The sequence below is a fragment of the Puntigrus tetrazona genome, chromosome 16 (assembly GCF_018831695.1).
Source record: "Puntigrus tetrazona isolate hp1 chromosome 16, ASM1883169v1, whole genome shotgun sequence".
Classification (NCBI taxonomy): Eukaryota; Metazoa; Chordata; class Actinopteri; order Cypriniformes; family Cyprinidae; genus Puntigrus; species Puntigrus tetrazona.
The window spans coordinates 27,917,409-27,940,266 of record NC_056714.1 but is presented as its reverse complement, the minus strand read 5'-3'; the positions used below and the strand labels follow the sequence as shown (position 1 = coordinate 27,940,266).

The window sequence follows — 22,858 nt, the reverse complement described above, 5'->3', positions numbered from 1 at the left end:
TTTTTATTTTAAACTTAATTTTTTTATATTTTGTAATTATAAAATGTATAGATTAGATGTAGACATTACTAATAATAAATAACATAATAACATGGTATTAAAACACGCTTAGTGCATATTTTTTATATTTTGGGCAAATATTTGAAGTAATTTTATAATAGCAACATTAAAAATATCAATGAATATTCTATTAATTCGATTACAATTTATTTTATAGTTACTTAGAAAATAATCGGTTTCCATGATTTTTTTGCATACGAGATATGAAACATATTTAAATATACATTTTATATTTTAAGAATATTTGAAATTAAATTTTGTAGTTAAATATTTTTAAATACGAAATTTTATAAGCAATTACAATATTATTATTATTGATTTGATTCAAATTTAGTTTATCGTTATTGTAAAAAATCAAATAAATAACGCAGTATAATTTAGTAAGAAATAAAAACAAACAAACACGCCTCTCGGTCAGAGTACCAATGACATAAAAATAGATCGATTCTGAGGAATACATGCAGCGCGGCTTGCCATAGGCGGGGACTGAGCGAACCAGACGGGGTGGAGCAACGCTTGGCCTGGCCCCTCTCGGCGCAGACATCCTTGTGTCCCGTTCGCCTTGCGCGTTTCGGAACCGGAGAGGGGGCTGGTCTGTGGGAGGGACTAGCGCAAAGGGGGGACTAGGACCAGGAGGGGGCGGGGTGGCGGCGAGGGTGCTGTTTCTCCAGTCTCTTACCAGTGTCTTTGTCTCACACTCTTTTGTTAGCCATGCCTAGCTTGCTGGTTCTAGCAGGGATCATGGAGAAAAATGGGGGCTACGGCGGGGATTTGGCCGGCTCCGGCTTCGGCAGCGAAGGTCTCCTGGTGCCACCCGAGGAGGAGGAGGACGATTCCCGTGCCCTTAGAGTTGCGCTGGGCCAACTGTCGCTGCTGGGTCTTGGAGAGGGCGAGGACGGGGCTCCTGCGGGTGGAGGTGGCGGTGGTGGAGGAGTTCAAGACAGGAGTAACAATAACCATCACAATCACATCCCAGCCGATTCGGGGATGTTACAAGGGAAGAACAAGTTGTGCGCCCTGTACGAGAGCTCGCCCACCGAAACCAAAGGACGGGGCTGCAACATAACGGAGTGCGTCCCCGTGCCAAGCTCCGAACATGTGGCCGAAATAGTGGGGAGGCAAGGTAAATACAACGATGCGCACTTTCACATGCTTTCCAACTCGTTGTTCTCCAGGGTGCGCGGCTCAAACTAAGTGTGGAGCTGTCTTGACAAAGAAAAAGGGAGTGGTGATGCTTTTAACGTGTCTTGTTTTAGCCACAATTCGGCACTCCGTCTCAGCGCGTAGATGGCATGTACACGGGCATTTCCTCTTAGCTTTGAGCAAACTTGTGAGCGGGTACGAGAACAAAGGCGTTATTCCACATCCACGCCTTCAATGTCAGCACGCTGCTTTCCCTTTGTCGTCTGAGCGCGCGTAATTCTGGTTTTGAAACAGAAAACGGAACGCGTGTGCGCTCGCTGGATACAATGTAACAGTCAACGGTCTTTGTTGACTGGATACATTGTGTCAGTCGCTCCTTCGCGCGCCTCTGTAGTTCCTGGGGGCTTTCATATGCAGCACCACGTTGTTTTCGTCAGGCTACCTCAGACAAAGAGCGCTTGTCGGGTAACTTTAGCCCGCCGCCGATGCCCGAACGTCTCGCGAGCGTCTAAAAGTGCCGAAATCCCGACGGCGTGGCCAGACAAAGAAGTAAAAGTCCTCGTGCGCGTTGAGGGCAGAGCTATATAAACGTGACTTGGCGGAAAAGTTGCCTTTTGTGTGCGTGTGCGGTGATATTTGGAGCAAGTTGGGAAGGCAGCTGCGTGTTCGCTTTGGTGACCCTGTTGTCTCGAGAAGTCACTTTGTGATACATTTCCAGCATCCCTGAAAGCTGTGTTGCGTTTGGTCCTGGAGAGACAGACTATAAAGACACTATTAGAGTCACGCCCCGTCTACCAGTGCAACAGCCCTGCACTCAAAGCAGGGGGTCAGGAAGCCTCTGCCGTCCATTCATTAAGAGCATAATATCTCACCCGGATGAAATATGCTCTAATAAACGTCCCAGCGAGCGGCTTCCCCCGCACATGACGACTTTGTTGAGTTGTAAAGTGGCCTGCGTGCTTTCAGAATCTAAATGGGGCTAAACTTGGGATGCGGCGAGCGCGTGGCTTGGAAATTGCTGATTAAGAGGATTCGAAATGGGGGGCTTTACCTCATTAGTCGCCGATAGTACGGCCGCATCCTGTGACATTCGTTTGGCCTTTATTAGGTTAATTTAATCGCAGTTTTCTGCAAACAGATAGACGCATTTGGCCTCATAATAACAAGCCGGGGTGACGGCGGAAAAAAAAGGCAGCACACTTAGGTATCCTTGTTATCACCATTAGCTGGAATTTGGAGCTGTGAGGCTCCAGTGCTTTGTTCACCTGCAGTGGCTGCCATGCCTGTTAGGAGATGTGCTCCTGCAGCGAAAGGGACGATTCAGCGGCAGGAGGGAATCTGTGCTCCCTGCTGTCAGTGCTAGACAGTCCATCCAGGTTATTTTTTTAGCTTCTGCCGTACACAATGAGGCATGAAACCAGTGTGCAGAGATCTATCCACCGAACAGGCCCCTGGGCGGAGAAAGCCACCCCACTCTTGATAAGACACCACTGAGGTGCTAATAAATACTCTGGTGCCGAACACGAGGCAGATGCTGTGGAGCACCACACCTCGTCATGAATTCATCCCTCAACAATAACTTTAAGGGGAATTCTGCACGCTCGCTTTGTCCTCGAGTCAACTCCTTCTGCAGAATAGCTGGGAAATGACATCCGAAACGTTTTAATTCGGGTTTCCGCGTTGAACATCGCAGTAGCTGTAACTGACAGTTAGCACATGGCACTGTTGTAGAGGAGGCGTCATTCAGACAACAGCGATTTTTATTTACAGATTTGATCCTGCATCCTAATAGGATACGTCAACACTGAGTGGAGCATTTGAATGGGATTTATTATGCTAAATACTTTTTTCTACGTAACGAATGAAACGGCAAAACAATAGCGTAACGCAGACGGTGTAATGTAGGGGGGAAAAAAAACATCGCTTTAATGGATTCGTACATTTACCACAGCAGAGAAGAGCGAGCAGTTATTTCCAAATTCACTTTGGGCCTCATTCATTAAAAATGAGCAGAAGAAATTTCAGTGTACGTCGTTCAATCAATAGTTTTATAAACGAAAGTGACAAACAAAGATTAACACGTATTTATTCTGTTTATGAATAAGGTTCAGTGGGCGTAATCAAATACAACAAATTGCTAAATAATTCTTATTTTTATCCTTAAAAATATTTTCATATATTTTGCACAAAATTGCAAGACTTTTCATTTTATAATCAAAAGTTGTTTTAATTTATTTTGTAAAAAAAAAACAAAAAAGTACGATTTAACTTTTTAAAAAATAAAAATAGCAAAACAACGCCCATTTGTGTGTGTGTGTGTGTGTGTGTATATATATATATATATATATATATATATATATATATATATATATATATATATATATATTGTGCAAGAACATCCAATAATGCTCATTGGTCTCATGGTATTTTGGTATACTTTGTGTATAGGTTGTAATAAATAAAAAAAAAAGCATGGGCAGGCCCAGATTGAATCTGCTGACTTGTGCAATGAATCTGCAGAATTTTGTATATTTAAGCAAGGTAAACTGATAAAACATGGTAAGTTCTAACATATTAAATTGTGTTTAATAGAGTGAACAGTACTAGCTTTTAATGAGAACTGAAAAAGCAATCAAATGATTCAAAATGTTTAAATTACACTCAACACAGGAAGAACTTTGTGAACGAGTTCTTCTTCTGCAGATTCTGTGCATGGGTGACCTTTTGACCTGGAAACAAACAAGTATTATCTGACAGATTTTAATACTACTACTACTATAATACTCCTTCTCCACTCAACAGGTTGCAAAATCAAAGCTTTGCGCGCAAAGACAAACACCTACATCAAGACCCCCGTCCGAGGCGAAGAACCAGTCTTCCTCATCACCGGCCGCAAAGAGGACGTGGCCCTGGCCAGACGTGAAATCATCTCAGCTGCGGAGCACTTTTCCATGCTGCGGGCCTCCAGGAACAAGCTGGGCGTCTCTTTCAGCGGCTCGCCTCCTGCGCCGCTCCCTGGCCAGACCACCATACAGGTGCGGGTGCCCTACCGTGTCGTGGGTCTGGTGGTCGGGCCGAAAGGCTCGACTATAAAGCGCATACAGCAGCAAACGTGCACTTACATCGTGACTCCGAGCCGCGACCGCGACCCCGTCTTTGAGATCACCGGCTCCCCCGGAAACGCCGAGCGGGCGAGGGAAGAAATCGAGGCGCACATCGCCTTCCGCACGGGTGGCCTGCATGACCACAACAATGAGAACGACTGCTTGGGACCTGACAGCGGCAACGGGGGTCTGGAGAGCCGCCTGCAGCAGGTGTGGGGGCTACAGGGGGCCCCGCGCAAGCCGCTTGCCAGCAGCTACCGCCAGAATTTCTCAGACGCCATGGTCGGAAGTGGCAGTGGAGGAGGAGGAGGAGGAGGTGGAGGCGGCGGCGGGATTTACAGTAAAGGTGACTTTACCAACCACAGCAGTGGGGACAAGCCATGCTCCTACTTCGGATCCGAAGGCACTCAAAGCTGGGGCGATCCCGACTATCCCAAACAGGTGGCTTACTACGCCCAGCAGCGCTCCAAAAGCTTTGGAGGCCTGCCTCTTCCTCTGACCAGACTGTCGCCAGGACTGCCCGAACCGTGCGGCACCGGAAACTCCAACGCGGTGGGGTCTCCTCACGCCCAGGCACGCCGTGCCCACAGCGAGCCCACCGCCGTCACCGCCGCGTTCACCGGACGTCTCCCCGTGCCGGATTCTCCGCCCGCCATAGCCCGGGACTGCATGACCTGTTTTGAAAGTAAAGTGACCGCTGCTCTGGTCCCGTGTGGTCATAACCTCTTCTGCATGGAGTGCGCCATCCGAATTTGTGAGCTAAACCATCCGGAGTGTCCTGTCTGCCACACCCTGGTTACACAGGCTATCCGGATATTCTCTTAAGAAGTCGACTTATCTTTACTTTTTTTTTTTTTTTTTTTTTGTGGTTCGTTTTTACTCTGTAGAATCAGTTCACTTTTAATCTTGTTTTGTTTTCTTTTGGTCAGTATTCACTTTTTTTATTTTTCAGAAAACACAAAACCAAAACAAGCAGATATTTTAGAACACACTGCTTGGTTTACTAAAAAAAAAAAAAAAGAGGAAGAAGTATTTTCAGATTTTTCTTTTATATGTACACATATATACATATATATTTTATAAAAGTTTTTTTAAAAATGGAAAGAACGTAGTTCTTAGCATCTTGGTTTGTTTTGCTTTATTTTATTTAATTTTTTACTGGTGCTGTTTTTTTCCACATGCTGCGTGTGGACAGTAACAGAAGAAATAATGTGAACATTTTACACTTTTCCTTTGCTGGGGAGGTATATTACTATATGAAAAAAATATCATTACGAGTTTATTTCCTAAGATTGGAGTATAGTTTTACATCCCAGCATCTTCTGCAAATGAGCGAGTATTCTTTTTTTTAAGGCAAACTAGAATCTTAAATCTTTGCACCTTAAAACTGATGTAAAGTGATTGTCAAAAAAACATTACATTTCTAGATGTCTATGCGAAATAGATGGTATAGAAATAGGGGCTGATATATACGACCTGATGGCTTTAAATTCAGATCATCACAATTACCGATGTAGTATCTGCTTTGCAAATCAATAATCGAACGGGTAATTGACGAGTAAAACAGGGAGTTTCTTTTTCGTTTCGTTTTGTTTTGTTTCTGCACCAGTGAGCCTATTATGTGATGTATCTAAAATGGTCTTATTAGGTACAATACGAAAGAAAAAAAAGAAAGGAAAAACTATTTGAGCAAACTGATTGGTCAGCTCAAAAAAAAACCTTGGAACTCATCCAGCGTTGTTTTCAAGAGGACTTCCCGGGTTCTTTCAGTAACGTTTTTTTATTCTCTTTCCTGCACTCAGTACGTTTATGATTTTTTTTTTTCCTTTTACGCATTATTTAGTAAAACGCTGAACATAAGGCATAAGATGAAGTAGGAAAAAAAAAAAAAAAGAGGGGGCGATTGAGGGGAGGGGGTCTGTAATCTGATCCTGAATAGACCAAATAGACAAAAGCAAGCAAGACTCCGAGCTACAGTACAATGTAAATCACCCGTTCCCGAGTTGCAAAGCGTCCTCCGACTGTCCGTCTGCACTGAGGCAGGTGTTGCATATCGTACTCTAGATTAAGTTTTTTTATTTTCCGAGGGTCCGGTTTGTCGGGGAGGACTGTGCTCCAATTCCACGAAGCGCTCATTCGCTGTAATGACGACCGAGCTCCTCCCAGTGAGTATATTGTTTTGTCGCAGTGGTGGTACAATCCCCGGAGCGCCCCGACATGGCCTGCCCTAGGAGGAGCCGATAATTAGCCATACATCAGAGTCCAGGTGCAAAGCAACTGCCGTAGGAAGGAGGGGCGGCGTACAGTGGCGTGAATGAGGACGGAGACGCCGCACGGGGGGCTAAACTAGGTGCAGCTGGGGCCCCTCCTGTTGATCGCTCGCTCGCTCCCGTTCTGGTATTCCCATTGGGGAGAAACGGGGGCCTCTTTTGTCCTGCCGTTGGGTGGAAAGAAGAAAAAAAAAATCCAAGAGCAGATTTCATTTCAAAGAGAAAAGCTGGCCCTTCTGAGTTGAGAGAGTGTGACTAGATAGACCCAAAGCATTTTTTCTTCTGAGATTTCTCGTTTAATGTGCACAAGAGGCAGGCCGTCGAAGTTTCCATGGAGTCTTCCTTCATGAGCGGGACATCCTGCCGTGACCCCCTCGAGACGGGCCTGCCAGCGTACGGTCACGAGCAGCCAATCGGAGAACAACCTTGAACTCCACAATGAAATCAGACAATTGTAATTGACAAGAAAGCAGGGGGGGAAACGCCCAATTTGGTGGCCGCTCATGCTGAATCGAATTACACACCCACTGCCCGTCTCATTGCAGGCTGGGGGATTTCGGGATAGGGGATTAGAGTGTTCGAAGGTTGAGAAACTGTCTTTTTTTTTTTCTCTTTTTCCCCCTTTCACTGGAAGGCCACTACAAAAGAGTGGAGCCACCGAAAATGTACTCGGTTTGAAATGGGTCAGTTTTTCCCCCATCGAGCCTCTCTGCGCCATTGCCACATGTGCGCCGTGTTAGAAGATATGCTAGGGTAAGCTTGTGATTGTATTTAACTTACTATAACGATTTACCTTTGAGCCATTAGCTTCTTAAATATTAGTTCTGAAAAACTTTTGACTGTTACAGCAGTTTATACTTAGTCGTTTGCCTCATCTGAATTCACGTATTACGGCCGCATTAGCGCCTTGTTTTGTTAGCGTTGGTGTAATAAGGTACTTTGTTGAAATTAAATATTTTTCATGTCCCTTTAAGTAACTCTCAGATTTTGAGATACAGAACCGAAAAAGGCTTAACAAATTAAAGCTCTTAAAAGCACCTTATTTTGAAGCAGGCAAACAGCATTTGCAATCGAAAAGCATGTGCATTTCTCGACAGCAAACTCAAATGGTTATGGTCATTATTGCACTTAGGTTATATTTTGGGTTAGTTGGTTGTATTTGCACGGATAGCGTATTTCGAACAAGTCACTTGGCGGTATTTCTAAGCGTCGCAGTTATTAGGAGTAGCATCTTAATTTACTTTAAAACGAAGGGACAACGATACGATGGTATTTTCTTACCTTTCTTACATTTCTAGTTCTTCAAATCCCCAGCACTGATCAGGGACAGATGTTCGTCCATTGCAGGAATGAATGCTTATGCATTTCGGTCGTATATATACACACATATATTTAAAAAAAAAAAAAAAAAAAAAAAAATAGATTCAATTATGCAAACTTCAATAGCTCGATTTTACAATCCGACTGAGAACAACAGCTGTCTGTCTGTATACCGCATTTTGTTCTCCTGCCTCTTTTAAGGTCACTAGGTCAGCGTATGCAGGAAACAAGCAATAACCGTCTTAATAAAACAAGTTAATCTTTATCCAAAAAAAATGCACTGTTAGAAAAACGCTTCTAAATGGTTGATAACCCTAAGAATTGTTTAAAGCCATGCACATTGTATTTACCCAATTAAAGCCCTTTGTGAGAACAAAACAAAAGCAGTAACGACTTTCCCAATTAGAAAATGCAGCACTTCAAAAGTTTTGTTTCTTAACCAAACATCGCAACTTCTAATAGAGCGACGATGATATACTTCAAAGAATGTAGCCTGGATCGATGGAGGAGGTGCTGTGGAGGTATTCAGAGCGAGATATTATTCAGTACAGGCTTTGAAAGGGAGACATTTTAACTGTTAAAGACTTTATACAGCCAATCACAGCAAAACCTTTTTCGAGTATTATTTATTTGATAGGAATAAGACTATATTTATTGACATTTAGGGAGATATATAATAAAGACTGACTACCATAGGCATATCGTTAAGTATATTTCACTATATAAGCAATTCTGAAAATATTGTAATAGTCTCTAATAGCCTACTTGCTAGTTTGTAATATTGCGTAAAGGCGTCATCCCAATGGAAACGAAATAAAGCGTGATGTCACTGATGCCCCAAAATCTGAAAGCTCTTCAGAAAAAGTACATAACCAAAAATTAGGGTTATCACAATCAATAGGGGAAAGAATTCATTTAGGTTAGTTTGTACAGCGTTTGCTTTGCCTATACTGATGCATACAGTTACGACACAACAGAAATAATAAATATCTACACGCCCTATTGACAGGATTTACTGCATGCGAGAGCAGCTCAGAAGAAGAAATACAAATATATTTTAAAAACGCATATCAGAACGGTCTAATCGCCATTCAGATAATTTCAACTGGCAAGTTCCTTTATAATTTCAGAATGACGAGGGCACTATTATTATGCCTAATCCAAAATAATAACTGCCCGTGCAAAAAGCCATTCTGATCGAGAAGGGGGAGTGGTCACAACCTACGACTACAGATTCACAAAGAAAAGTGGACCGGTTTGGAGTCTGACAGGTTTAACAAGAATGTGTTGTTTAACGCGTAGCTTAATATTAAGAACCACTGTGAATCGTTTCCGTTTCTGCTTTTTCTTTTTTTTTAGTAATTATGTGGTGTTGTTAAATAGTTGCAGTTCAACAGCTTCTCTTGCTTCTTTTTGGTTGTGCATGCTGGGAAATTATTTTACAGAGCATTATTAACCTTTGAACAGCCTGTGTAGATAAAATATAACAGAGCCACTTGTACTACAGAGATTTTTAGCGAGGACTACAGCTGGTGTTTAATGTAACGCTGTACAATGACACTAGTTTATTTTTCCAAACATATTTCTCTTACCCAACATAAAGTTTCTAATGCACAAATACCAGATAAATGCTCATATGTTTACACACCCCAAGCAGAGTCTGTTTAGAAGGTGCTAAGCATTTTTTTTTTTTTTTTTTTTTTGGAAGTCTTTTTATTTTTAGTACCGCCCTGAAGACGCCACATACGAAATTATTTATTCCGTTCAGAAGTTCGCACACCTTCAGTTCGCAACGCTGCGTTTTCTCCTCGAGTGTCAATGATTGTTTGCAGCCTTTTGTGAAAGCTGCACGAGTCCCTCGATTGTCCCGAGCGTCGGAGCTGGAGATCAACATCGTATAGCCTCTGTGGGGAAGAACTCAAATGTGTAGAGCACGCTGGGAAACCAAAGAACTTAGAGGATGTTTGTCAAGAACAGTGGGCCGCTTCAGCACAGAGGACAAGCCAGAGACTCGAAACTAATCACATAAGATATAAACTGTCATTGAGGCTCGAGGAGAAAACGCATGAATTTAAACGAGGCCATGCGAACTATTTTTTTCTTGTGGAATATTAAGGCGAGACACTCCAGGTGAACAGAGTGAAAAAAATAGATTAACTAATATATTTCTCAGCCGATTGGATTTTTGGAGTTTTTTTGAAATGTTGCGTCGAAATATGCAAATGAGACATTATCCTATTAAAATACGCATTTGCATACATTTCCAGAACATAAATGGAAACACTGGATAACGGCAGATTAAAAATTATTGTTATATATTAGAGTAAAAATATTTTATAGAACGGTGGTGTTTTTTTTTTTAATCCTAAACTATTCATTTTCACCATGTTTTTAAGAAAATATTATAGAACAAGGTGAATGATAAACTATCAAATCCATCTATAATACAGCTCAGAATATAATGTAACATAAAAGGAGTAAAAAAAAAACTAATTTTGAGAAAAGGATATTACAATTGACATCTACAGATACAAATAGATTAAGTGCAATACAATACATATTTTTCTTTCCATTAGTCTGAAGATACGCATTACGCAATGCCTAGAATATCAAAATTGACCAGTGCATGAAAAAAAAACAACAACAACAACAACAAACAAACAGTGTTGTCATCTGAAGTGTCTCGCCTCATTTCAGAAAACTGCCTAAGGGATGTACTAAAAATAAAATTAAATGCAATTAAAAATTCCTCTAGGGGTTGCAAACTTTTGAGCGAACTGTACCTTGCATTCCCATAACGAATATATTTGCATTTTTAGCCTTGTCGATATTTTCCGAGTTTTTTTTTTTTTTAGGCAAACAGTATATATACCCTTCTATGTTCTGACATAGCAGATAGCGAAGCTGCACGTATTTATCTATAACCGCTGCGGCGTCCATTCCATAGAATCACCAGAGAACATATACGTGATGCACTTAAGCAATTATAATGCCTTTCAGTATAGTACAAAGGGCAAATAATGTATTTGAATGTAAAAATGGCCACCCAACCAATGTCTAATTTTGCCTTTTGTTTCTTTATCGAAAGTGAGCTTTAAGTTGAATTTCATGGCTAGAGATATACCACCATATCCGTTTAGGTTCTTCCTCACAGCATTTATACAAAGCAACTTAAAAGGGAACTTAAAATGTCTTATAGCTCTTTCGTAAGATTCTATTTTGCTAACATGCATTATTATTTCATAGAGGAAGAGGTCAGTATCTGGATGTTATTTATGAATATCTTTAATGAAGCAAACATATTTATAAGTAACTTCAAGACGTTTTGTTTTTAATTAATAAATTAAAAAGTTAATATATTTCTAAAACGCATGAAGTTGATTTCTACTAAAATGATTAAAACTATAGAATTTTTATTTATGAAAGTTAGAAAAATCCACACTTCTGACAGCAGAAAAAAAAAAAAAACGAGCGGGGTGGGGTTTCAAAGGCTTATATTTTAAAACGTCAGATACGTAACGTGTGCATTAACAATGGGATAACGGCAGAAATATTTTATAGCATTCGGGGGTATTTTAGTCACTTCAACTTTGTGCCTCAATACCGCGTTTTTGCATACCAGAAGCGCTCAGAAGTGTTGTGTACTCGTCCTTTTAACACCTCATAGCTGAGTGAATAAAGGGTCCCTTCCTTTTTTTTTTTTTTTTTTTAATATATTAAATTGCTTTGGTTTTAAATGCAATCGTTACGAAGTGATAACAGGCTGAAGTATAACAGGGTGAAACAGAAAAATGACTGTGCATAGTACACGCATACAGTAGTAATAACTCGAGCAAAAATCAACTACATGTAACGTCGTTCCGATTAAAAAAAAAAAAAAAAATATGCATGACAAAACGTAAAAAAGACAAAAAAAAAAAAAAAAAACAAACAAACACTTTTTCTGCAAATCAGATGTTCCGTTATCATATTTGTTTGCAGATATGTGAACAGAATGCAGATTTCGAGCACATTCACAGTAATACCGTTATTTGCATGTAACTTCTATCAACCCGTTTTGGCTCATGTACAAACTACACTCAAGGGCTGATGCCTGCGTTTCGTTATTACCGAGAGTGTCTCAAACATGTCAAAGCGGTGAATATTGTTTACAAGATTACATGCAGAAGCATAGTCTCAGTACTTCATGGTGAACACGCATCTCGACTTTGTTTTGGCTCTGTGGTGGCAATGATAGTTGTGTAGTGGTTTCAATTTCAGTCAGACAGGAACATGGGGTGGGGGGGGTTTAGGACGGTCACTGACGTGACCTCGCTTGGGATGAGTTACTCCGGTCCGACAGTCTGTATTTGGTAGCTTCCAGCACAGTAGAAGTGTTTCATTCAGCTCTCATAGTGGTCTTAGTGCATTAGTTTGGTCAAGCATCTCCTGGTACTAGTGTTCAATTTATTGTCGATAAACGAGGGGTTTGCCATATCATAGACGAGGCTAGCCGATACTCCACGAGTCGTTTGATTTCATAATTCAGTATCGTGTCTACACGGGCACGCAAAACTGCAGGTTTTTTCCTTAGAACATGTTCTTTGTGACTTTCATTTTGATATTCGATCAATGTATCTATGCCATACTAGTTTTGATTTTTTGGTTATTTTCCAGAAATTGTATTGTAAATGTTTCTAATAAAACAAACTGAATAATCCGTCACCGCTACCCTGAATTTTGTTGCTCGCACACCTGATGATTTGAAAACAAAATCTTTTTATTTATATATATATATATACGTTATTAAAATACACAGCAAATTCCACAAGTTGAGGAAAAAAAAAAAAAAAAAAAGGATAAAAATCACCCAAAAAAGTTTAAAAACAGAAGCGTTCACGGGTTCCCACGGTCACGGAATTTTAAAATCGCCTGGAAAAGTCATGGAAATTAATAACATTTCAAAAAGCTCATAAATATTTCATCAACTAGAAATTGCTCTTTGTGGGTGCAATCTCTATACGATGAATTTTCCTTATCCAGTGTTCAGGAAAGACTGGAAAGGTCATGCGGAAGTCAAAAGATGTGGGAACCCTGTAAAATGCACAAGTTTTCAAGTGTGTACGTAAAATATATTCACCCAAGCTTTAAAAAAAAAAAAAACAACGGCTAATAAACATTCATGATCAGTGAAAACGTAGAAACCTATTTGCAGCGTTCAGAGTCTTTGTTCAGGAGTCCCACTGGGAAAAGAACAGGCACGATGACAGAATCTTCCCAAAGCAGTAATTATCAACGACTCCAGCTAAACGGCTGATATTCAGCATAACAGATTGATGGCATTAGCATAAATCTAACAGGCAAGGCATTTAGGGAAGCACCTCGCGTCTTTAAACAAATGACGAGACATAAAGCTGAAAACACGACCCCAGCTGTCCCAAACTGGGGCGAGGAGCATCCGAACGCCACAGAACGCGTATGCAAAGATAAAAATCGCAACAAAATCTGCAGAAGATAGAAAAGCCAGGACAGGGAGTGAGATCTCGAGAGACCCGCTGCTCTTCGGGTTACATGTAGCAGATAACAAGGGTGGCCAGCGAGGAATTCACTTCCAGTAAGAAAACCTCAGCAGTACATCACAAGCCATCAGTTCCCCTGCCTTGCAATATAATATGGTCAATGTACCCAATCATAGAAGCTCCTCTTAGTGAACTGCATCCCACCTGCCGCTCATTTTCCAAGCAGAAAAAAAAAAAGCTTTTAGGCAAAGACAACACCCAGAAACCAGCTATATAAAACTAATCGTGCAAATTTCCATCATAATAAAGAGATAAGCATTAAAAAGAAAAAAACATCTGACCCGGGCCTGGACTCCTAAGCAGGGGTGGGAATCGTAGGGATTCAAAGAAATATAGTTCAAACATTGTTAGCCAAAATGATAATATGATTGGATAAAGTATTTCTTCACGATTCTGGTAGCTTAATTCATTTTTAGTCATTTAAAGAAAAAAAAAAAAGGAGGAGGATGTTTGAAAATGGACTAAATCATAAAATAATAATAAATTGTCACACAAGTGACAAGTATATGTGTCCACAATTTATACATAATCTGAAAGCTAAGTAAAGCTTTCCATTAATATATATGTCTTTTAGGATAGGAGACAATATTTGACCGAGATGCAACTATTTGGAGTCTGGGGATGCAAATATATTGAGAAAAGAGTCTAAATGACATTCTTAGGAATGCATATTACTAATTAGAAAAGTTTTAATGTATTTATGGTAGGTTACTTACAAAATATCTTCATGGAACTTGATCTTTATTTATTTATTTATTTATTTTCCTTTAAAAATTGCTACAAATACACCCCGGTGACTTAAAGCCATTTTTGTGGCCCGGGTGGGTCACAGATGTTGTGTTTTCATACTTTAAAATGTTTGTAAACAAAAAATATGCTGATTTGAATGCACTGCTAAGAATAAATAAGATGCATCATCACGACAACAAAAATTTTAAGTTGTTCTATTGTGCATATTTTATTATGCATAAATATCAGAGATGTAGAAAACACAAGTTCAAGAACCGTTAACCGAATCGAGTGTCATAGAAATAATCAGATCATTTAAGAACTAGTCAGCGCTTCCCAAACCCTAAATCTGAACACACTATATTCTTATTACACTACAGCACACACGGCCATTAACTTAACCTATTAACACGACTCTGTCCACAGAAAACACTCCCAGCGCTTGTACAAATGAGTGCCATGACTGGAAGGAGAAACCCTTGAGAAATTCCGATCGATAATCTACTGATGGATAAAAGCATGACAAAAAAGAAAGGAAAAAAATTCCCACCATAGAATAACAAGATCATATTTGCATTCAATAAATACAAGAGATGCTGTTCGATGTAAGAGTTGAGCGAAAAAGCGGTTATATGATGACCACAGTTTGAATTTCTCAGGTGTCGAGATGCATGGAAAAGATGTCAGACTACTTCTGTGCTGGCACGCTAAAGGAAGGAAAAAAATATATATGATTTCACAAGTGTGATCAAAAACCATTTAAGAGATACTCAAAAGAAGCGTTATGCACTCTAAGCACTTTTTCCTTGTTCCTCAGCCCATTGTTTGTAAGCAGACCGTCTGTAGCAAAAAGTGCGGGAATAATAATAAAAAAAAAAAAAAGAGCAGCCACGTCTGAGCGTCCCAGTTAACTGCTCATTTCTAATTAGTCTGAAACAAGAAGCATGGCCTCTCAGTTCTGAGAAAATCCTTAATCCGTTCAATTTCAACATCTCTTGTTCTCCAATTTTGAAGATTACTACTCACTTACTCTGGGCATAGCTAAGCAAGTCCGTTACATACATTAATCACATTGTGCGCAGGGAACACGGGTCAACCTTGCAGCCCAGCCCAACAAAGTTGCCGATTTTCCACGGATCCCATGGTGGCGCTGCGGCAGCTCAGTTATTCTGACAGCAGGCGCCCTGCTTGCCCGAATTCTGTGTGGGCTGCACGGTAATGGGAACCACTTTTGAGCTGGGGGAGAAGCCGTCATCACCGCGCCCTGACATCTGCCTCTGGGACACGATACGGTAGATTTCTGTGTGAGAAACAGGCAGGGTTCAGAGATGGGCATGATGGAGGGTGATCTTTCAGGTGCGTTTACTGACAGTGCAACAGCAGCTAGCGTTCATCACGACACGTAGAAATGAACAGTGTAACTGTCTAACACGGTGTGGCTGAAGAGAGGCGTTTCCCAAACCCACAAATAAAATGTAAATAAACTGCAAAAAAAAAAAGCAAATCACTATTTTGGCGTAGCAAACTTTCAAAGTTTGACCTCAAAACACAGTTTTCATTCATTCACAGGAAAAGCAGAGGATGTCTGTCGCGTGGAGTTTGATGCCATCTAGAGGTTATACGCAATAACATACAAAAACGCTAGAGCTTCTCGAAACAAGAGGGAAAGAGAAAGGATGTGAGAAAATGTGTCAAATCTTTAGGTCATTTTTAATTAAGCATATTCTCTTAACCCCAAACTCTCATTACTGTAATATGGCAAAATAATGATATTATGTAACTTCATAGGAGGACATTATAATTTTAGTGAATTTAGAGAAGCAGGGCTTTTCAGAGATACCAAATGATTGCATGCTTCACCATGATCACTCCTGTTCCTTGCCTCAAAAATGTCTGAAATTTAATGAAACTCTTTATATAAAAAAAAATACAAAATAAATAATAAAAAATAAAATATTATATATATATATATATATATATATATATATATATATATATATATATATATATATATATATATAATTTCAAAATATTTTATCTCTAAATTTTTAAATTGTGTATCATAAATCAACCTCTCCGGAAAATGTCACTGTTCATATGACTTTGTTACAAACCAGGATGTTGATTTTATACATGTCCTCATATGAGGACACCGGGAATAAAAGCATGTTTATTAATGTTTAAAATGCACAGGGAAAGAAATTATATTTCAGTATTCTATGAAATATATTTTTATAAAAATCTTGTTAATAATTACTCCCATTATTGCACTTCTTTTTCATGATATATTGGCACAAAAACACATTAATATGCAAATTAGATTTAGTTTAAAGATACACTGTTTATAATGAGAAAACCTGTTGACCTTTTTATACATATTTTGCAGAAAGAAAAATGTTATAACATAGTTGAACTTTACGCAAAGTTGGTAAACAAAATATCTTAACTAAAAATGTATTTGATACATGTATGTTCATTCATGTGTTTAAATTAATTTAAAGAAATGTAGTCCCAAAAAGGACATAGTACTACATGTAAAGACATCAAAAACATTTTTTTTCCTAAAACGTTTTTCTCTGGTCTTTTGGGGGGTGATTTTTTTAATGTATGGCAAGTGAGAATTGGCTTTTTCACATAACCGTTTTTCAAATATTTAAGAATAGCTCAAACAAATATTGTCGTCATTTGCATGATCTGAATAAATGATATGACAGCTGTGAGTTCCGGATGAACTTCCTTTATGATTTTGGTTGCCTTTTTTATTAGTAATTTCAAGAGGAAAAAATCTTGTTTGTTCTGTAATAAATCATAAACGAACAATATATAATAATAATCAACAATTTTGTTTACTTTTTGGAAAGTAAAGTTTTGCCTGAGAATTTTTTTTGTTGGTGTATTGTACTTTTTATGCATATTATATTATGCATATTATGCTTAAAACAGCATAGATTTAGATTAAATATGTTGAGCAGAATGGAATGTCATGTCCAGCTAATAAAACAAGAAGATCACATTTCTCTCTAAAATTAAAAATTCACTTTTGAAACATGTTCTATACACTAAATTATGCATACATACTTTGCTATTTAAATACTATAGTCATTATAATAATGAGAATGAGAATGTTCTTAATATAAAAATGACTGGTACATGTTCCTCACAGTTTTCATGAGATTCAGCTCCAGAAGCTTTATGACGTTCACCCTCGTAAATGATTTGCTCAGGACTGACCTGTGAGAATGGTCTGAAAGGCAAGCTCAACATTAGAGGAGTCCAGCGCTGAGGTCTCCAGAAAAGAAAGTCCATGCTTCTCTGTAAAACACAAACACAAAAATATAAAAAGACTTTTTAAATGAATATAGCTTCCCAAATACATTATCATAAACAAAACAAAGCACAGCTAGAAAACACCATTTCTGAGCTACACAAGTAGTATGCTCTATAAAACAAAATCATTCCTGCATTCAATACTCAAGATGACAAAAAAAAAAAATTAACGGCAGGGCACTAAAAATAGTTTACTTGATGCCCAATCATTTTATTAAAAGTACTGCTTTAAAAGGTTACGACATAGCAACTGAACCATACAAACATTAATTCCTGACCATACGATTCAAATCTGAGACATTAAAACTGACCAATCAGCAACACGACCTGTAACTTAAACACCTCAGCCAACAGCCCCAGCACCTCCGTGACCTTTAAAAGGTATTCCAAATGACCTTCGGTGGTTTAACAATTATCTGCTTAACTCTCAACTTCAAAAAAAAAAAAAAAAAAAAAAAAAAGTGGCATATTAAAAGTGGCTTATTTTTACAGTGAAATAATTAGTATTCTGACTCCGGTGACACTTCACAATAAAGGTGCCATTTGTTAACATTACTTCTTTCACACTCTTTATCAACCTTTGTTAACATTTGTAAATAAAAAATAAAAAATAATAAAAAAAAGTTATTCATTATGTTAGTTCACAGTGCATTAACTAAATGTTAACAAACTTTTAATAATGCAGTACAATATGCTGAAAATAACATTAATAAAAGGTTACTAAATGCTGAAGAAGTATTGTTCATCGTCAGATCATGCTTACTAATACAGTTAAGTAATGAACCTTATTGTAAAGGGTTACCCTGACTCCTTTAGATTTGTTCATGTAACTTTCCCAGTTTTATATAGTGTTTTTGTGTGTCATTCTCCTTGATTTGCCAAAAACATCACTTCAAGAAACTCTATAGAAGCAATTACAGTTCACACACTAACTAATAAAGTCCTCACAGCGCTAACCTGCAAAGGCTTTGGCTTCATCCATCGGAACGGCCCTCAGATGGCGCAGGTCACTTTTGTTCCCTACTAACATGATGACAATATTGCTGTCAGCATGATCCTGCAGCTCTTTCAGCCAGCGTTCGGCGTTCTCATAGGTCAGATGCTTGGCAATGTCATACACCAGCAGGGCTCCTACGGCACCTCTGTAATACCTGTGAACACACACACACACACACACACACACACACACACACACACACGTCTGAAAGGTGCATTCATTATTCAGAAACTAAAGGACCCACAAATAACACATTTATTCTAAGGTGCCGAATAATAAAACAACTACTATTAAAAGTTGTTATCTTATTTGAGTGTACATCATTAGTGGCCAAACGACGGGAGTCTACATCCTCCCATTAAAAAGCAATCTTAAATGATTAGAAATATGGCACAATTTTCTCCTTACATTTTTAACCCGAATGCGTGAGGTTTCCAGTGTCAGTCGCTTTCAGTAATTTTAACATAATATAGTATTATTTTTGCGTAATTTATTCATCATAAAAGCACATGGTTGTTATTCTAGTTTACAAACATTTATTTAATTTTTTTACACATATCTTACCAGGCACAGTACGTTTGGTTAAGTGGGTGTTAATTTAAAAAAAAACAAATTCCAAGCATATTATTAAAATTTCAAGTTACATCAATCCTAACAACTTACTGGTAAAAGAAAACCTGCATTTCTGAAAAATATATATATATATATATACACACATACACAATTTCAACTTTTAGTTACAACTATAAATGAGTTCTAAATGACTATATAAAAAATTAAAAGAAGTTATTATGCCTGACTGACTGACTTGAAATTGATGAAATGTGCTCAGGAAAAAAAAACCAATAAGAATGTTAATTTCCCTAATGATTATGCATGAATTGTAGTTTTTTTATTATGCTTAATTTATTAAATTGTTATTTTATACCTAAATGTATTAATTGCACTCTATGTAAATGGTGCACAGAACTATTTGATTTCTTAAATTAGCTGATGTCTTAATAGGCTTTGAAGACACTCACGCCGACGTGATGGCCCTGTATCTCTCCTGTCCAGCCGTATCCCAGATCTGGGCCTTGACGGTCTTGCCCTCCACGTGGATGCTGCGCGGTGGCAAACTCCACCCGATGGTGCTCTTGCTCTCAGGTTGAACTCATTGCGGGTGAAGCGAGAGAGCAGGTTACTCTTGCCCACACCCGAGTCCCCGATCAGAACCACTGCGGATGAAGAGGACAAGGGTGCATTAGATCAACCGCCTCTATTTTATGGTGCTTTTAAAGCGCTATTGTGTTTGCTATTGTCCTGGAGACGCGCATGACACTGCGAGAGCGCTTTCAAGCAGATTCCATTAGTGCGCTTGCAGGAACCGGCCTCCCTTCACCGCACAACAGCAATTACATTTGAATATTTCACACACAAAGGGTGTGTTTCCACAAAGCTTTCGACAATGATTGAAAAGGGCACGACTGAAGAGCAACTCCCTTTTTTTTTTTTTTTTTTACCCACACAGGTTGACTTACGAAATACTGGGAACGTCTGACACAGGCAGATATTACGCTTACAGCTACACTACCGTTCAGGCAGTTTAGGGTCAGTACAATACGTTTAGAAATTAACACTTTTATTCAGCAAGGATGCATGAAATTGACAAAGACATTCATAATATGACAAAATATTTTTATTTCAAATAATACGTGTTTTGAACTTTATATTCAGAAAATCATCCTAAGAGCATGCATAACGTTTTCCACATAAATATAAGGCTTTTAAAATTGCTAATAATAAATGTTTCTTGAAATGTTACAGAACGATTTCTAAAAGATCGTACCGTAAAGGCTGGAGTAATAGCTGCTGAAAATGAAACTTTGCATCAAAAAAAAAAAAAAAAAGCTACTTTTTTTTGGAATATAAGTTTTAATATTTCACAATGCAATCTTGAGACTCAAAAAATTTAAATAAGAAAATTGTTTTTTTTTCTTTTCTTTTTATTAGTAAATCAGCGCAGCCCAGGTGGTCACGCTGTAAGAGATAAGAGGAACACTTTCGTGTAAAAACATTTATTTATTTCGATTTTTCAAACGTGAAAGCGAATACCTTTTCAAAGCTTTTGCGGAGAGAAAGATCATTATTTCATTACTTAAATTTCCCGTCTATTCATGACACAAATATGTTGTGTGACTTGGAATACTTGACTTGAAGGGGATTAAACAAATCACAATTAAAATTTTCATTCAACCTAAACCTGAAATAAATTGGGTTAAGGTTGCCAGCTCCTCAACATGAAAGAATTAAATCTATAACAGACGCCTCGGCTAATAATATCAGAGTTAGACACACAGGAATGCACTTTGGCAAAGACGTCTGCTTTTTTTGGTGGACAGACAAGAGCAGAGGAGAGCGGTGATTGAACAGCTCGGATTAATTCATGGTCGAACTGAAAAAGGTCCACGGACAGCTTAAACACATGGAGGTCAAGGGCAGAACTTTGACTAATGGAAGGGGTCAAATTCATGACCGTAACCACCGCAGACATCAAAGAGGTCAGATTAGCAAAAAAATAACATCATTGGCATTCACTTCAGGCGACAATTACTAAAGAAAATTCTCAAACTTTGACATCTGATCTCCTTCAAATCTCAAATAATTGGTTATATATCAAAATAGAACAAATGAATGATCTGAGTCATTGATTCATTATAATCAAAGGAGAGGTTTTAAAACCTGAATGCGAACCCATCCTGAGAAAGACCTGATTTATACAGGTCATACCGGTTTAACTGTGCTTATATTGCTGACACTATAGAATGAATACTCGAAAAATCAATTTCCACACAAAAGACTTCTTTTTTTGTCTTGAAACCTAAAGGCGATAATAAAAAAAATTAGAACATAAACAAGACGCATTAGGAGAAACTAGTCATGTTGTTATATTACATAATCAGCCAAAAACAGCACTTTAAGTTATTAAAATGCAGAATTTCTACACCTTTTGACCTGATTATGCATTCGCCCTGTTGAAACATCCATATTAAGACGGTACCTGTGTTTTGTAAAATGAAAATGACATTTGCTTCTGCCTGACCTAAGATGATAACTAGCTGCTTGACCCGCCACCATGACCCAAAAACCAGCTCGTCCGGCCAAAAGCAGTGCGACCAGCTGGTTTTTTGCTGGTCCAAGCGACCGACCGACTCTTGAAACAGCCGCAAATCACGTCCCTTGTGTTTTAGGACAGAAAAAGAAAAGGGAGACGAGCAACACATGAAGACGACAAGCAGGAGATCGCTGTAAAGTATGGAAATGCGGTAAGCTAACGTGGTGCTCACCTTTAAAGAGATAGTCATACTCGTCCTCTCTACCCGTCATGGCTTTAATCTTCTTACCGGCTTATTAACGAGTCCGTGTTTTCAGATAGACGTTACGCTCTTCTGGAAAACCGCAAAGTGCTATTATATTTACTGCGACGTCAAAGAAACTTTGTTTATGAGGCGCATCGGTTGATCACGAGCGCTTCATTACTACGCGCTCGTGCGTTAAAGACTATTTTTAAACAATAAAAATACACAACGTGTTTCCCTTTGCGGGCTGTTGTATGTTAAGTAATCGTTGAGAAAAATAGGACCCGAGTTAGCCAAAACTACAGCTAATCAACTTTGATACGATGTTGCTGGGCTACGTCAACCAAGTTTCGCCCTGCTGTCTCATCTTAAGGCAAACGCTTACGTCATTGTGCTACGATGTAGCCCCGCCCTTCCGATGTTCTTATTGGCCGACTGTGCTGTCTATCACACGGCTACGACCTCTGTAGCCCAATGAAATGCTCGACTGGCTTCCGTACAGGTGTGTAGTCGCAGGTGTGTCTTTTGTAGTTGTCAGGTAATACATAAACACATTGTAATGATAACGAATACGTATTGGAATAAAAATATGAGCTAGAATCAAACGAGGTATGCTTTAGAAAAAGACAGCGTAAACGAATGCATGGAGTAACAGGTATATTTCTAGATGAGCTCTTCCACATTCCACAGCGTGACTTCACTCATGCTTTACAGAGGATGATGGGACATGAAAATGCCACGTAGGAGGCCGTGAGGAGGAAGGGCTAAGGGCTGTGCACCATTCAGTGACTGAACTGAAAATGCCATTTAATTCCATTTTAATTACTGAATTTAAAATTAAATTAAAAGTAGATGTGTAAATTACCCATATTAGATGATTAGTAATCAGTATCTGAATATTAATTTTATTTGATATATATTCTTTTAAAAACGTCTTACAAAAAAATCTTTAAAAATAAAAACGTGCGACTAGTACATATAGTAGTAGTCTCATGATCGCCATGCATTTATT

The 22,858-nt window shown here is 38.7% G+C and overlaps 1 protein-coding gene and 1 pseudogene across 1 annotated transcript; one reads left to right on the top strand and one right to left on the bottom strand.

Annotated features, from left to right (window-relative positions):
• The first annotated feature begins 515 nt into the window (after nt 1–515).
• mex3a (mex-3 RNA binding family member A) lies at nt 516–7,193 on the top strand. Its single transcript, XM_043261984.1, has 2 exons — nt 516–1,183; nt 4,006–7,193. Exons 1-2 carry the CDS (start codon nt 772–774, stop codon nt 5,130–5,132), a joined length of 1,539 nt encoding a protein of 512 aa, XP_043117919.1. The 5' UTR covers nt 516–771; the 3' UTR covers nt 5,133–7,193.
• A 7,628-nt stretch (nt 7,194–14,821) lies between these two features.
• LOC122360487 lies at nt 14,822–22,236 on the bottom strand (annotated as a pseudogene).
• Nucleotides 22,237–22,858: the final 622 nt, after the last annotated feature.